Source organism: Carassius carassius, chromosome 20 (assembly GCF_963082965.1).
Source record: "Carassius carassius chromosome 20, fCarCar2.1, whole genome shotgun sequence".
In the NCBI taxonomy this organism is placed as follows: domain Eukaryota; kingdom Metazoa; phylum Chordata; class Actinopteri; order Cypriniformes; family Cyprinidae; genus Carassius; species Carassius carassius.
The window spans coordinates 15,917,238-15,930,798 of NC_081774.1; the positions used below are offsets into that span (position 1 = coordinate 15,917,238).

A 13,561-nucleotide genomic window follows, 5' to 3' on the forward strand; every position below is an offset into this window, starting at 1 on the left:
GGTAGTGTTTCCAACACACGGTCTTATGGATTTGGGGACCCAATGCTGCCAGTGCCAGACCATAGTACACGTACATTACCACATGAACAAAAGAGTTTATGAGGCCAACAAGGAACGCCGAGGGAGAGAGAACATCTTTAGTAAATCATTCTCTGCCTTGACACTTCAGAACATATGGAACTCTGAATAAAATAGCAAACATCCATGAGATATTTTATCAGTTGCCTAACATAAAGACAATACCACATGCATTTCACAATACTTTCATTGTCCATTTCTGAAGCAATACACCATCTAGTGGTGTCAGAGTGCTACTGCATCTAAATCAACCCCAAAATGGAGAATCACATTAAGGAGCTGAAAAAATTCTTAGTTAATTACAGTACATGAATACAGTGGGGTCCAAAAAAAAAATATTACAAATTATACTGCAATTATAGCATAATTTGAGTGATAATTAACAAGATTTAACGTGGTTTGACATGATCTAATCGACATTTTATGCTTCAATAGAAACTTTTGTGCTAGTTTAATATATACAGTATATTTAAATGTGGTCTCTAACTTTTGGACCTTCAATAGTTCAACCTAATAGGTTATGTTACACAATTATTAAGAATAGTTCACCTTAAAATCCAAGATGATCAGTTGAACAGATTTGGAGAAAGTTAGCATTCCATCTCGTGCTCACCAATGGATCCTCTGCAGAGAATGGGTGCCGTCAGATTAAGAGTCCAAACAGCTGATAAAAACATCAAATGAATCCACAACTAATCCACACAACTCCAATCCATCAATTAATATCGTGTGAAGTAAAAAACTTTGTTGGTAATTATAAGGATAAAGTATGTCTGTCGATTTTGATTTGAAAGGACAAAGATGATGATGGATTAATGGTGAATTTGTCAATTACAAGCATTTAGCATTTCACTTTACGTGACATTTGGACTCTCATTCTGACGACATTCACTGCAGTGGATCCATTGATGTGCAAACTATGTAATGCTACATTTCTCATAAACTGTTCTGACTGGGAACACCTCAAGTATATCTTGAATGGCCTGAGGGTGAGTACATTTTTAGCAAATTATGCTTTTTGTGTGAACTATTTCTTTAAACTTAACCTCTTTTCAAAAACTTGGCACAACCTTTGCATAAATGTCTCTTGATTGATAGTATAATATTGTAACATTGTGCTAAGTGGACTGTTGCATGTAAATAAAACAATCTTACTCCAAGGTAAGAACACTTACAATGCCCTCCCACACTTAATACTTGACCCCTGCCCAGTTGAAAACCACGATGATACATATGCAAATAGGTCAGTTGATTGGCCTTCTTCCTCAGAACATCTGATGATAATGCCATTTACTTATTATGTTATACACATAATAAGACATTCATAAACAATACTATCAAATATCAAAGGACTAGATTCACTTACTGTATCAGTTCAATGACTTTAGAGAAGCAAGCCCACCAGCACACTCTGGCTATCTGCATGGCAATAAAATCACACAAAATCAATAGAAGCAATAATTATCATTTTTAATCTACTGTTGCATAAACATTATCTTCTTGGGGGAAAACACAATCATTTATATAAAAATAATGTGCTTATCCTCATTGCCAAGGGGGTTTCTGAGTAGTACACACCAAACTGTAATGTAAAAACGTCTTCCGCATACGACAGTCAGCCTACAAAAGCCTATTTAAATTTTTGGGTGAACTAACCCTTTAAGGAGTTTGGGCTATGGCATCCTCCCAAAAACAGATAAGGCCTGCCAAAATCCCCTGGATAACTTTATTCTTTACCATCAGCTATTCTGAGCATTGCACCATATTAGCTATTTAACAGTTGCTTTTTATGGACACTATCAATTAAGCCTATTAATTAATAGGCTACGCAATCTATACTGTTTTTATGCCTAGTTTTATAAAGTAACCTTCAAATGACTTCTCAAACTTAGTAATAATTTTAGTAATAGGCCAATTTCTTTCTTTCTTTTAAGTTTTAATCTCAATTTAATGCTCTAATTACAGGCTGTAATTGTCTTCTCTGAAAAGTGATGCTTTGTTAAAATTCTTAAATACATTAAATGAGTTGACGGTGGGTTTTGTGGAGCATGTAGCTGGTTTGTTCCTTGCAAGGTGGTCAACTAGCCCTGTCCAGCATGATCAAGGTCTAACAGGTCAGTCCCAGCCCCAGCTTCTAAAATAGATCATCTCGGACCAACCTAGATGACCATAAATGCAACCATAAACCCAGTAGCTAGAGACAAATAATTTCAAAATTCAACAGCACAGTATCAGCTAAATGTTCAGACAGGAAAAATGACACATGGTAGATGCTGTATATTAAATGCTGATGTAGATTTATTTTTATGCAGCTCCTTGCATACAACTTTGGGTCATAAACATATTTCCTTAATGCATCGTATAATCACATAAATACAAGTCAGTAAACAAATAATACAAATAGCAAACTCTTGCATTCAGCACTCTTAGATATTCTCTAAAAGGAAGGAGGACAACAGAAGTCTAGTGTAAATGACTCTTCTGCTCAACAACATCCGTATGCAGACCCCTGACTCAGGTTTAAAGTGCACACTTCATTAAGAGCAATGAGAACCAACTGAATTCCCCTTAAAGGTAAATATAAGGTCTGACACAAGAGCAGCTCCATATAGATTAAAAAAGTAAAGTTTTAAGCCAAAATACAACAATTATCGAGAAAAAAAACAAAAAACAACAACAACAACTAACTTGTGTGATGACTATGTTCTTGATGTGAATGCTGGATTGATTCCTTTGGTACTCTGGTCACATCTGAATCACCTGTGCTGTTATTTTTATTTTGATGATGATGATGCACATGTTGGTGCTGATGATAATGCACATGTTGATTATGATGATGCTCATGATTATGGTGATGATGCTGAACAGTTACAGGCCCTGAATGGTTAGTCTTCTGGTTGTTCACTACTTTAGGTTCACTTGCTTTGCTTGTGTTGTTCTCGAAGGCTTCAGATATGGAGGAGTTTGCATGTAACTGGAAGAGAGTTTCAATAAATTAAAAAAAAATTTCATAAATGCAGCACTTTCTGAAACTTGAATATTTTCACTCACTGAGCAGTTGCATATATTTTTGTGGTATGTAGCCCTGATGGCAGCTTCTATATAAGGGTAGTGAAGGAAGCTGAAGGGCAGGACAATGTGGAAGGTGAGATGTCCACATCTGTGGAGAAAGGAAAAACTAAAGAATGACCATGATATTGAACACAGAAAACAATGCTTGAGATAACCTTCATATGAGTACAAAACTCTAAAGAGAAACTAATAAGACTGGACATATTTCTGGATGGATTTAGAAGTGTGTTTAGCCCATACCTGTCATAAACTAAAAAATCATCCTTGTCTCCCTCCAAGATTTCCCAGACGTTGTTTTGCAGTGGGCTCTGCTGATACACAGGGATGCCCTCTGCCGTCCTCTTCTTCAGCTCCCAGTACATGGCCCTGGACTGTGCGTCCTGCTCATTGACAACCAGGAATGATATGTTAGCCAGCTTGCCACGGACCAGCTTGTCACGCAGGTTTCCCAACCTTCCGAAACACAAGCAAGAGAACACAGGCAGATTTAACTGACTGAGCAGTTTACCACAGCATTTTGTATGATTACGTTTGTATTATACATTTTGTATAATATTTTTATCATATATTCTTATTCATTTGATAACGTTTATATACTGTAATTTGTATGATTACGTTTGTATTATACATTTTGTATAGTAAACAGATTTAAAGTAATAGTTCACCCAAACATTATATTTTAAAAAAACCAAACAGAAATACATTCAACATGAGAACGACACTCATACAGGAATAAATGATGACAGAATTAAACATTTTGGGTGAACTATCCCATTAAAAACTGTAGAAATTAGGTCTCTTTCTAATAGCTCTTTATAATTATAGTTTCTTTTCTTGCTTGCTAAAAATCTCTAACAAGGAAAGGCATCACTTTAAAGAATAAGCCAGTGAATTGCAAAGCACAAGATCTCTCACCTGGTAGCCTGCGTGAGACAGAAATGTCAGCTCGCTTTAAGAAGAGCCACAACAACTACATTTCCTAGAAGGTCCTGCATCGGAACCTTGCCATCAATCTCCCACTTCGGAGCAGGCTTACAGATTCTGGAGCCATTGCTTTCCTTCTCCAGAAACAGCGGTGAAGCCCAAAGCAGAGCTGGAAAAGCAGACAACCACAGAGCCCAGAGAGCCTGCATCATGCCTGCTGAACTTCACCCTCCGCAATAGCTGCAAACAAAAACCACCAGTCCACCAAACTGAAATACTACACAATCAATTACTTTGATGTTTCAGTTAGTTAGTTTAACATTCATTTTATCCCATTCACTCATACACAAAAAGGCTAAACTGACATGATTTTCACACACCTCAAGCTCTGCCCCTTGGCCTCCTTGTCTGGTCCGCATTTTTAAAGGCCTCAATCTGGACAAACCTCCCCCTAAACAAACAGAACAAATCAGTTAAAGATAGGATCGAGGACTGGTGGACTACAAAGTGATCCAAGGTAAATATGAATACAAGAAAAACACACTGACTGATAACAAACTGATAATAAGATTTTAAGGAATTTTTTATTTGTACTTTTTTAAACTAACTTTGTCATACCTTGCCATGGGGTATTACTAAAAAATCAGCTCACTTAATATACAAATGACTGAGGCTTCTGTATGCCCATTTACATTAAAAGGCTACAGGTATAGCATGAAGTAAAGAATGCAATAAACATTCTTGGATTAGACATGTTTGAAATCTACATTTAAAGTGTCAAAATGCTGTTTTAGCACTGCTGCAATGATTTGATTGACCTTCAGGATATTTGGAAAAAGATTTAACCATAAATTCATGAAAGATCATTAAAGTTTTTTTGGTTTTCTTTCTGCCTGGCAGTATTTGTTACTGTTTGCTTGAGCTAATCATTCAGTGATCACACCATGTGAAAAACAAGTGCATCGGTAAATTGACTTTCCTGTTGAGATGATGCAATGGATCCCTCAGTGACCAGTGTTTTCCAAATACTGTATAGGTAATACATAGTATTATACAAAGTATTATTACATATTAAAATCTATGTGATTGTAGTTGTCAGTTCATTATTTTCCCTTAACATCAACAGGACCAAGGGTCTCAGATGTGCACACATGCTAAATAAATGTGAAAATAGAGTAGATTTATTTTTTTATTTTTTCTGGCCTTGCTGTAAATACACCAAAGGTAATCTGAGATTTACTCTTGATTAAACATTCTTGAAAGATCTTACACTATCCCATGGACAGAGGAATTGATTTTAGTTTTGCAAACAACAGTGTTTTATCCTTGAAATGACTGGGCCAAAGTACACTCTTTAATCAATGGATTAACAACCTTCAGTACACTCAAAATATCTGAGCAGACATGAGCGCCAACACTAAAGTGGACGGGTCCCCTAAGCACGAAACATTCAGTTTTTTCCTCTTTTAATAAAAGTTTTCTCATTTAATTAAACTTGTTTAACTCTAAATGTTCCTCAAATAGCCGTATTAATGCTTTTTTGTTTTTTTTTATGTTTCTGTTAACACTTTCCATAAAAAAATGTTTACCAACATTCTTGTGTTCCACAGAAGAAAGTCAATCCAACAGTCTTTGAACAACATGTGGGTGAATAAAAAAAAGTTTATTTTTGGGCGAACTATGCCTTCAAGACAAACAGTTGACAAGGATCCATCAGAGAGCTGTTGAAATAAAACTGTACAGACGGGTGGCAAACATGAACACAAAAACCAGAAACTCTGGTTTGCAGAAAGACAGAAGTGTATTATTCAGAACAGTTCCCTTCCGTTTGGCAACTGCATGAATCATCTGTGGTGGCTCTATAAATATGTGCTATCTTTTGGGCTACTAAACTCGTACACCAGATTTACATCACTTTAAAACAGCAATATACCACTTTATAAGAAGTGACAGAAGTCTCGTTTGTCAACTTCCTCTCACAGAAACGAGCAAAAACATTCTAATATCTTTGTCTCGGTAGCAAAAATCAAGTTTAGAGTGATAACATTTGGTTTTCAGGGTACATTGTTATGATTCTGCGAACAGCTGAAGTTTTTGCATCACTTAAAATAGGTAACATTTAAGGGATTCCAACTACACAGGCAGATGCAGCACGACCAAAATAGTTCATTTGTTAAAGAAAACACATACTAGTTAGTGAATCATCTCCAGACTGTTGTGGTATTTATGCAAATGGTTTCAAAATGCAATGACAACAAGCCAACATAACTTAACCCCGTAAACAAACATCTTCTGCGAGTCCCGCCTTCGGCTGATTTAACAGTCAAGCATCAGTGCGGTTTCCTACAAACACAGCGTCTCAGGTCATGACTCCAATCAGTCGTTCATCACTCGTCACGTTGCCCTCCGGACTGTCACACGCTGTTATGATGCCCAGGCCGAGCTCTGCCAGTTCATCCTGCATACTCGTGGTCACCATCATTTTGGGCTCCAGCCGATTGCAAAGCGTCCTGTAAGAAGGTAAAGGGTAGCCCAGTTCCCTTAGGTACTCGTATCCTTTAACCCCCACTGCGCAGCGGATTTTACGGGCTGTCAGTAAAGTATCATGGGACCACACGGCCCTCCGAGAACGCTTGGCCAACGTTAGGGCACGTATCTGATCCTCAAACAGGAACACCTGTAGCCCCTTCTCTATTTTACTCAGTTTGTAAAGACGTTTCTTCATCTCCTCTGCCTGTGTAACAAAGAAAGGACAAAATGTGCTTTCGATTGCTACTATGTACAATCTATTATGATTTATTAGAAGGAATGTTACCTCTCTCTGTAGTCTGACTGTGTGCTGCTGTTGCTGCTCCAGTTTGGTTTTATAATGCTGGCAGAGAGAACAGGGTCGCTCCTCGTCTGTCCTCTGAACCCCATCCTCCTCTGAATCCACAGGCGGCTGTCGACGGGCATATCCATGGTCCCCCATGTTCAAGTCCTTTTCCACTACATTACATAATATAATATCTTCATTTCCAGCACACAAAGTGACCTTAAAGGGACTGTTCGTGCCCTAAATTTTCATAATTGTTCTTTATGACAATGATTTGCATAGAAAATAACTGTTTAACCCTTAGAATGCGTAACTAAAATGGATGGATGTCTTATTGAGATACTGAATATTTAACACTGTTGAACAAAATGTATATATATATATATATATATATATATATACAGTACAGACCAAAAGTTTGGAAACATTACTATTTTTTATGTTTTTGAAAGAAGTTTCTTCTGCTCATCAAGCCTGCATTTATTTGATCAAAAATACAGAAAAAAAATGTAATATTGTGATATATTATTACAATTTAAAATAATTGTTTTTAAATTTATTATACTTTCAATTATCATTTATTTCTGTGATGCAAAGCTGAATTTTTACGATCATTATCACATGATCCTTTAGAAATCATTCTAATATGATGATTCATTATCAAAGTTGAACTTTGATGGATAAAAAGTAAAAAAAAAAATTAAAAAAAGAAGCTATGTTTTTAAAATATAAATATTTTGTAATAATATACACTACTGGTCAGAAATTTGGGGTCAGTAATTTTTTCTTTCTTTTTTTTAAATAAAATCAATACTTTTATTCAGCAAGGATGTGTTAAATTGATAAAAAGTGATAGTAAAGAAAATATATTATTAGAATATATATTATTAGAATTTTTTATTTATTTTGAATAAATGCAGTTCTTTTTAACCTTTTATTCATCAAATATATTAGACAGCAGAACTGTTTCCAACACTCATAATAAATCAGAATATTAGAATGACTTCTAAATGATCGTGTGATAGACTGGATGTTATATGTGACACTGAAGGCTGGAGTAATGATGCTAAAAATTCAGCTTTGCATCACAGGAATACATTTTTTTTTTAAGTATATTCAAATAGAAACTATTATTTTAAGTTGTAATAATATTTCACAATATTACTGTTTTTTTCTGTATTTTTGATCAAATAAATGCAGGCTTGATGAGCAGAAGAAACTTCTTTCAAAAACATTAAAAATAGTAATGTTTCAAAACTTTTGGTCTGTACTGTATATATATATATATATATATATATATATATATATATATATATATATATATATATATACACTTACACTATTACGTATGTCTGGTCACTAGCGACCTTATGATCTTTTACATAAAATACAAAATAAACAGAAAATAGACAAAAATTAGTTTTTGTTTTCTTGTCTTTTAGAATACAAAGAAGGTGGAGGTCTAACCTAAAAATGAATGAGGGAGAGGACGGTGGATGACTTCCCGGGTCCACTAAAGACCCGATGTATTCATTTAAGGGTTCAACTTTCATAGGACACCCAGCAAATGATTTAGAATGTCATGAGGATAACAGATAAAAATAATTATTATTTGTTTTGTTTATTCATGCCTTCATATATACCAATAAATACACTAACACAACAGTGTTTTTTTATATATATAAGTTTTCAGTTAATTGGCTCAAATATGTGACAATGGACCACAAAACAATTCATAAATCAAACGTGTATATTTGTAGCAATAGCCAACAATACAGGGTCGATTTTGAAAAATTATCGATTTTGTTTTATGCCAAAAATCATTAGGATATTGAGTAAAGATCATGTTCCAGGAAGATATTTTGTAAATGTCCTACTGTAAATATATCAAAACTTAATTGTTGATTAGTAATAGGCCATTGCTAAGGACATGATTTGGACAACTTCAAAGACGACTTTCTCATTATTTAGATTTTTTTTTGGCACCCTCGTATTCCAGATTTATCTCGGCCAAATATTGTCCTATCTTAACAAACCATGCATTAAAGGAAAGCTTATTTATCTCGCTTTCAGATGAATTTCAATTTCCAAAATGTACCCTTATGACTGGTTTTGTGGTCCAGCGTCACATAAAGAGTTAGGGACTGGGGAAAAAACAACATGGGATAAAAGCATTAAAACATACATTTTCCTCCCCTCTTATATTTTCTATCACCTTCTCCCCTTGAGGCTCCATCCTAATAACTTTACCTGACTCATTTTTAACAGGTAGCACTGGTTGAGGGGTGACAGGAGAGGGAGGGTCGGGCACATTGAACAGAGTGGGGATCGCGTTGGGTTTGAGTTTCCTTCCCCCTGCTGGTGATCTGGCGATCTCCTCAAACTGGCTTTCTTCAAAGTGGTCCTGCAAGTCACGGAAATGAAGCTTTGTGACAAAAGCACACATATACGATTACAGAGAAAGGAAGCCAGAAGAATGACTTCGTTGTTGTCTTTTGCAGAATGTAATACTCGCGTGCTCTTCACTTGCCTGGCACAGTCTGGAGCAGGGAGTCGGGACAAAATCACGCCGACAGTTTACAAGCCACTTTCTCATGCGCACGGGGTCTTTCGGGAAGCGAAAGAGCTGCTTTCCGATAGTTGTAGAGTTCGAGCAATTTGGAGCGGAGCATCCACCCATTTTTATTTAAATTCGCCAAATGTTTAACTTATCATCTGGGCACAACAGCGGTGACACGTAGCGGACTGCTAGCAGATGATTTAGCAGGTGTATTATTAAAAATACATTACAATTCAGAAAAAATATACAGCAGTTATTTTAGCAGACGCACGCAGTGACTTTACGGACAGCCTCTGTAATGCACTGAGTATAAAATACGATTTCTTAACACGAATATGTTTAACTAGTAAGTGAAATGTAGAGTTTGTTTGAGCCAAAATGGCGTCGGTAACTTCGGTAGGCTACTTGATGACGTATTTTCTGCGAGTTGACTTTAGATATGCCTGTACAAAATTCGTTCACATTAAGCGCAAATTGTGACCTATGATTGTGACAAAGGGATACAATTATTTTTCTTATTTTCATGAACCATGGAAAACAGTTGTTTAAATTGCCTTTTACCACACGTTCCTTATTCAAGTCTAGATTCATATCTGATTACATTTCATTTTCAGCTGGCATGATTATTATTATTTTTTCTTCAGTAGCCTATTATTGAGTTCAGTAACAACAGTTAAATACAAAACAAAAACTACGTAATAGTCCAAGGAATGTTAAAGAAAGAACAAATCAATGCAGAATAAACATACATTTAACGTTATGTATCTATAGATAGATAGATAGATATAATTTAATTTATTTATTTATTTATTAATTTCTCTTAATCTGTCATGTTCATTTTAAAGTAATTAATATTATTTAGGTAATTGATTACATTTTCATATGTACTTGCCTCTCCAGTCCAATAGGGAGCGGAAACGCGCCTTATGCCAAATTTTCGTAAAACAGAATAAACCAACCGGAAGTATACAAACTCACACTCTCACATGTTAGACGAACGATTGAATTTACGAACGTGTGAAAAACAGATTAACGACGTTTAAGGAGTAAATATAGGAGCAGCTGGAAAAACCTGAAAAGTAGACGCTTTAATGATGGGAACACGCATATTGTAGATAATTTTGTTTATAATTTTGTTTAGTCTCTGAAATGACATTTTCAGCATGTCTACAGTAAGTTATCTGCATTGACAGCAAAATAATTTTGTTATAATAACAGCGGCGACATTTAGCGCTGAAAATCGAGAGAAACTCGCGGTGTTTAGCAGATGTTAGTTTATCTGGCGAATTTATATAATGTCATCCTCAATGATAGTCCCAGTTATAGATGTGCAGGGAAACAACTTTAAGGAGTTGTGGGCAGCAATGGTGATAGCCATTAAAACATCTTCATTCATCGCCATTGATACGGTAAGATAAAGCTCATTCTGTATTTAGAATCTCAACCGAATGCGAAAATTAAAGTATACATTTCTGAGATATTACAGTAATTCATGTATCATGCCTCTTGTAGGAACTGAGTGGTCTTGGATCAAGGAAAGCTCTCCTAGCTGAGTGAGTTTTGCGAGTAAAATATTCTTATCCAATATCCTAAAGGTCTGGAGAAGTGATAATGATTTTTGTTTTACTTTTTTCTTTCCTTTTAAGATCCATTGAAGACAGGTACAAAGCCATATGCCATGCAGCTCGCACACGCTCCATACTTTCACTGGGCTTTGCTTGTTATAAAAAGCTTGACAACAAAGTAAGTCTCTAACACCCATTTTTTTTGTCTGATTATGTAAATGAACATTTTATTGATTCTTGTTCATTTCCTGTTTCTAGGCGGACAGCACATACTTGGTCCAGGTTTACAATCTGACCTTGCTTTGTTCAGAGGAATACATCATTGAACCTCAGTCAGTGCAGTTCCTTGTACAACACGGATTTGACTTCAACAAACAATATGCTGAAGGCATTTCTTATTATAAGGGTAATGATAAAGTGAGTATGACTGAACCGGTAAGAAAAACTTTGATATTTCAGATCAGGAGACCGTTTCAGCACTGGTCTTTTACACCTTAGATCTGAAAAAGACTCTCATGAATAATACTGAAAGAAGCTCAGAAAACTGATGACATAGATGTGAACTCTACAACCACGCAGCCAATCACCATTTGAAATTAGCGAGTGTGACTTTTAGAGATGTTGCTTCAACTTTTAGCTTTTTGAACTGGAAGAACAAAATTGCTCAAAAAAAAAAAAAACACTTGAACCTTAATAATAGAGTGCCAAAGTTGTTTTCACTGATGTGCAACCTGTTCATATATGTTAACATGTCAAAAAAATTTGTTTTAGGTTTCATGACACTTTAAGCAACTGTTTTTTTTTTTGTTGCTTGTTTTAGGGAGGTGATGCCCATGGGGTAAACATGCGCTCCTTGTTCGTAGAACTGCTTAGGGCCAACAAGCCCTTAGTGGTCCATAATGGTCTGATTGACATGGTCTTCTTGTACCAATGCTTTTATGCCCATCTTCCTGATCGACTGGGCACCTTCATTGCCGATCTGTCCCAGATGTTTCCCTCAGGCATCTATGACACCAAGTATGCAACGGAGTATGAGCTGCGGTTTACAGCCTCATACTTGGAATATGCCTATAAGAAGTGGTATGTGGAATATCTCTATGTCAAAAGTTCAAAAAAGTGTACATGTCTGTGCAGTGCCTAAAATTACAGGTAATTTCTTTGTCCTCCACAGTAAGCTGGAAAATAGCAAAGCCATTGCAGGAGGTGGCAATGGGAGTCATGTGTTCCTAGAGTTTTGTAAATATACAGGCAACATGGAGAGCTACATAGACTACAGACCATGCTTGGACAACCAGAACCCAGACGGTGCCCTCAACGTCTGTGTTCAGTTCTCTGTGAGTTCCTCCAATTCCATTTTTTTTTTTTACATTCTAATAATTAAAGAATCCTGAAAATCCTGTATTGTGTTCTCCAAATATTAATTTTATATTGTTTACTATCAAGATCAATGTCAGTACTGTAAATATTGATAAATTATCATTTTAAAATAATTATCAGCATTTTTTTAATGGCACACGATGTGACACTCGTTAATGGTTTTCTGCTCTAGGCATATGGATGGTGTCCTAATGGCTCTCAGTGCTCCATGTCACATGACACAGACCTTATAATCCAGCATGATGAGAAGATCAGAGAAGACAAGAGGAAGAAGAGGAAGCGCAAGAACAAAAAGAAAGGTTCTCAAGGGCCCTCCGAAACATGCAGTTCCCCGCAGGGCAAAAGGTCACACTTTGAAGAGACTGAACTGGACCAGGCAGTGCCCACATCTGAACATCAGGAGAAGACCGTAAGTTCTGAGCCAGCAGATGCCACACATGTGTTTGCACCTGGGACAGCAGCCAGCAAGAATGAAAATGAGGAATCTCAGGCAGAAGCATCCTCTGAAGCTCCTGTTAGACCAAAAGAGAAGAAAGCGGAAGGAGGAACTCACCGAGCAGGGTTTGACGCTTTCATGACTGGCTATATTTTTGCTCATGCCAGAAATCTGACAGAAAACACTGAAGAATCCAGCACTGCTCCCCTCATCCCTGCGTGTCTCAATAAGCTTTTCCTCAGTGGCAAGTCTGTTCCTCTACATGTAGCCAAAAGCACCTTTTCCAAGTCTTCAAAGGCTCACGTGCACAAGATGGACTACGTCTGGGGAAAAAGCAGTGCTGTAAAACCTGAAGGAACTGCATAGAAACCTTTGATTTTCAGATTTCAATTTTGTGAGCATTTTTGGTCAAATAAAACCTAAGTTTTTCTATGTTTTCCTCACCATGGCTTGTCTGTTTTTCCTCTTCTGATTTATTTTAATCTAAATTAAGGCAAGCAAGACTGTATTCTTGTAAGTGTATTAGACGAGACAGACATTAGACTTAATAGATACTATGAAAGAAACCTTTAAAAGCTTGGTTTAAGTCAAAGCAAAGCAACAATAAAAATCAGTAAGACATTCTGAATTTATTTTAAACAAATGGGTACACACACATGCAATTTAAACAATTAAAGCCATATAAATGGGAAAATATGTCCTGATCTGTCTTTGGTAGAAATATACATCTCTGA

The 13,561-nt window shown here is 36.2% G+C and overlaps 3 protein-coding genes across 3 annotated transcripts; 1 reads left to right on the plus strand and 2 right to left on the minus strand.

Annotated features, from left to right (window-relative positions):
- Positions 1-2,354: 2,354 nt before the first annotated feature.
- selenop2 (selenoprotein P2) lies at positions 2,355-4,479 on the minus strand. The gene is made up of 5 exons (XM_059501839.1): positions 4,455-4,479; positions 4,066-4,314; positions 3,391-3,603; positions 3,130-3,238; positions 2,355-3,052 (listed from the first exon to the last, which is right to left on the minus strand). The coding sequence occupies exons 2-5, from the start codon at positions 4,284-4,286 to the stop codon at positions 2,762-2,764; spliced, it is 834 nt and encodes a 277-aa protein (XP_059357822.1). The 5' UTR covers positions 4,287-4,314; positions 4,455-4,479; the 3' UTR covers positions 2,355-2,761.
- A 1,237-nt stretch (positions 4,480-5,716) lies between these two features.
- Positions 5,717-9,874, minus strand: si:ch73-382f3.1 (uncharacterized protein LOC100151273 homolog). Its single transcript, XM_059501845.1, has 4 exons — positions 9,420-9,874; positions 9,140-9,293; positions 6,890-7,062; positions 5,717-6,808 (listed from the first exon to the last, which is right to left on the minus strand). Exons 1-4 carry the CDS (start codon positions 9,567-9,569, stop codon positions 6,434-6,436), a joined length of 852 nt encoding a protein of 283 aa, XP_059357828.1. The 5' UTR covers positions 9,570-9,874; the 3' UTR covers positions 5,717-6,433.
- Positions 9,875-10,208: 334 nt separating this feature from the next.
- On the plus strand, positions 10,209-13,270 carry toe1 (target of EGR1, exonuclease). Its single transcript, XM_059501843.1, has 8 exons — positions 10,209-10,691; positions 10,726-10,858; positions 10,962-11,002; positions 11,096-11,192; positions 11,273-11,431; positions 11,835-12,094; positions 12,186-12,348; positions 12,564-13,270. Exons 2-8 carry the CDS (start codon positions 10,745-10,747, stop codon positions 13,191-13,193), a joined length of 1,464 nt encoding a protein of 487 aa, XP_059357826.1. The 5' UTR covers positions 10,209-10,691; positions 10,726-10,744; the 3' UTR covers positions 13,194-13,270.
- The last annotated feature ends 291 nt before the right edge of the window (positions 13,271-13,561 follow it).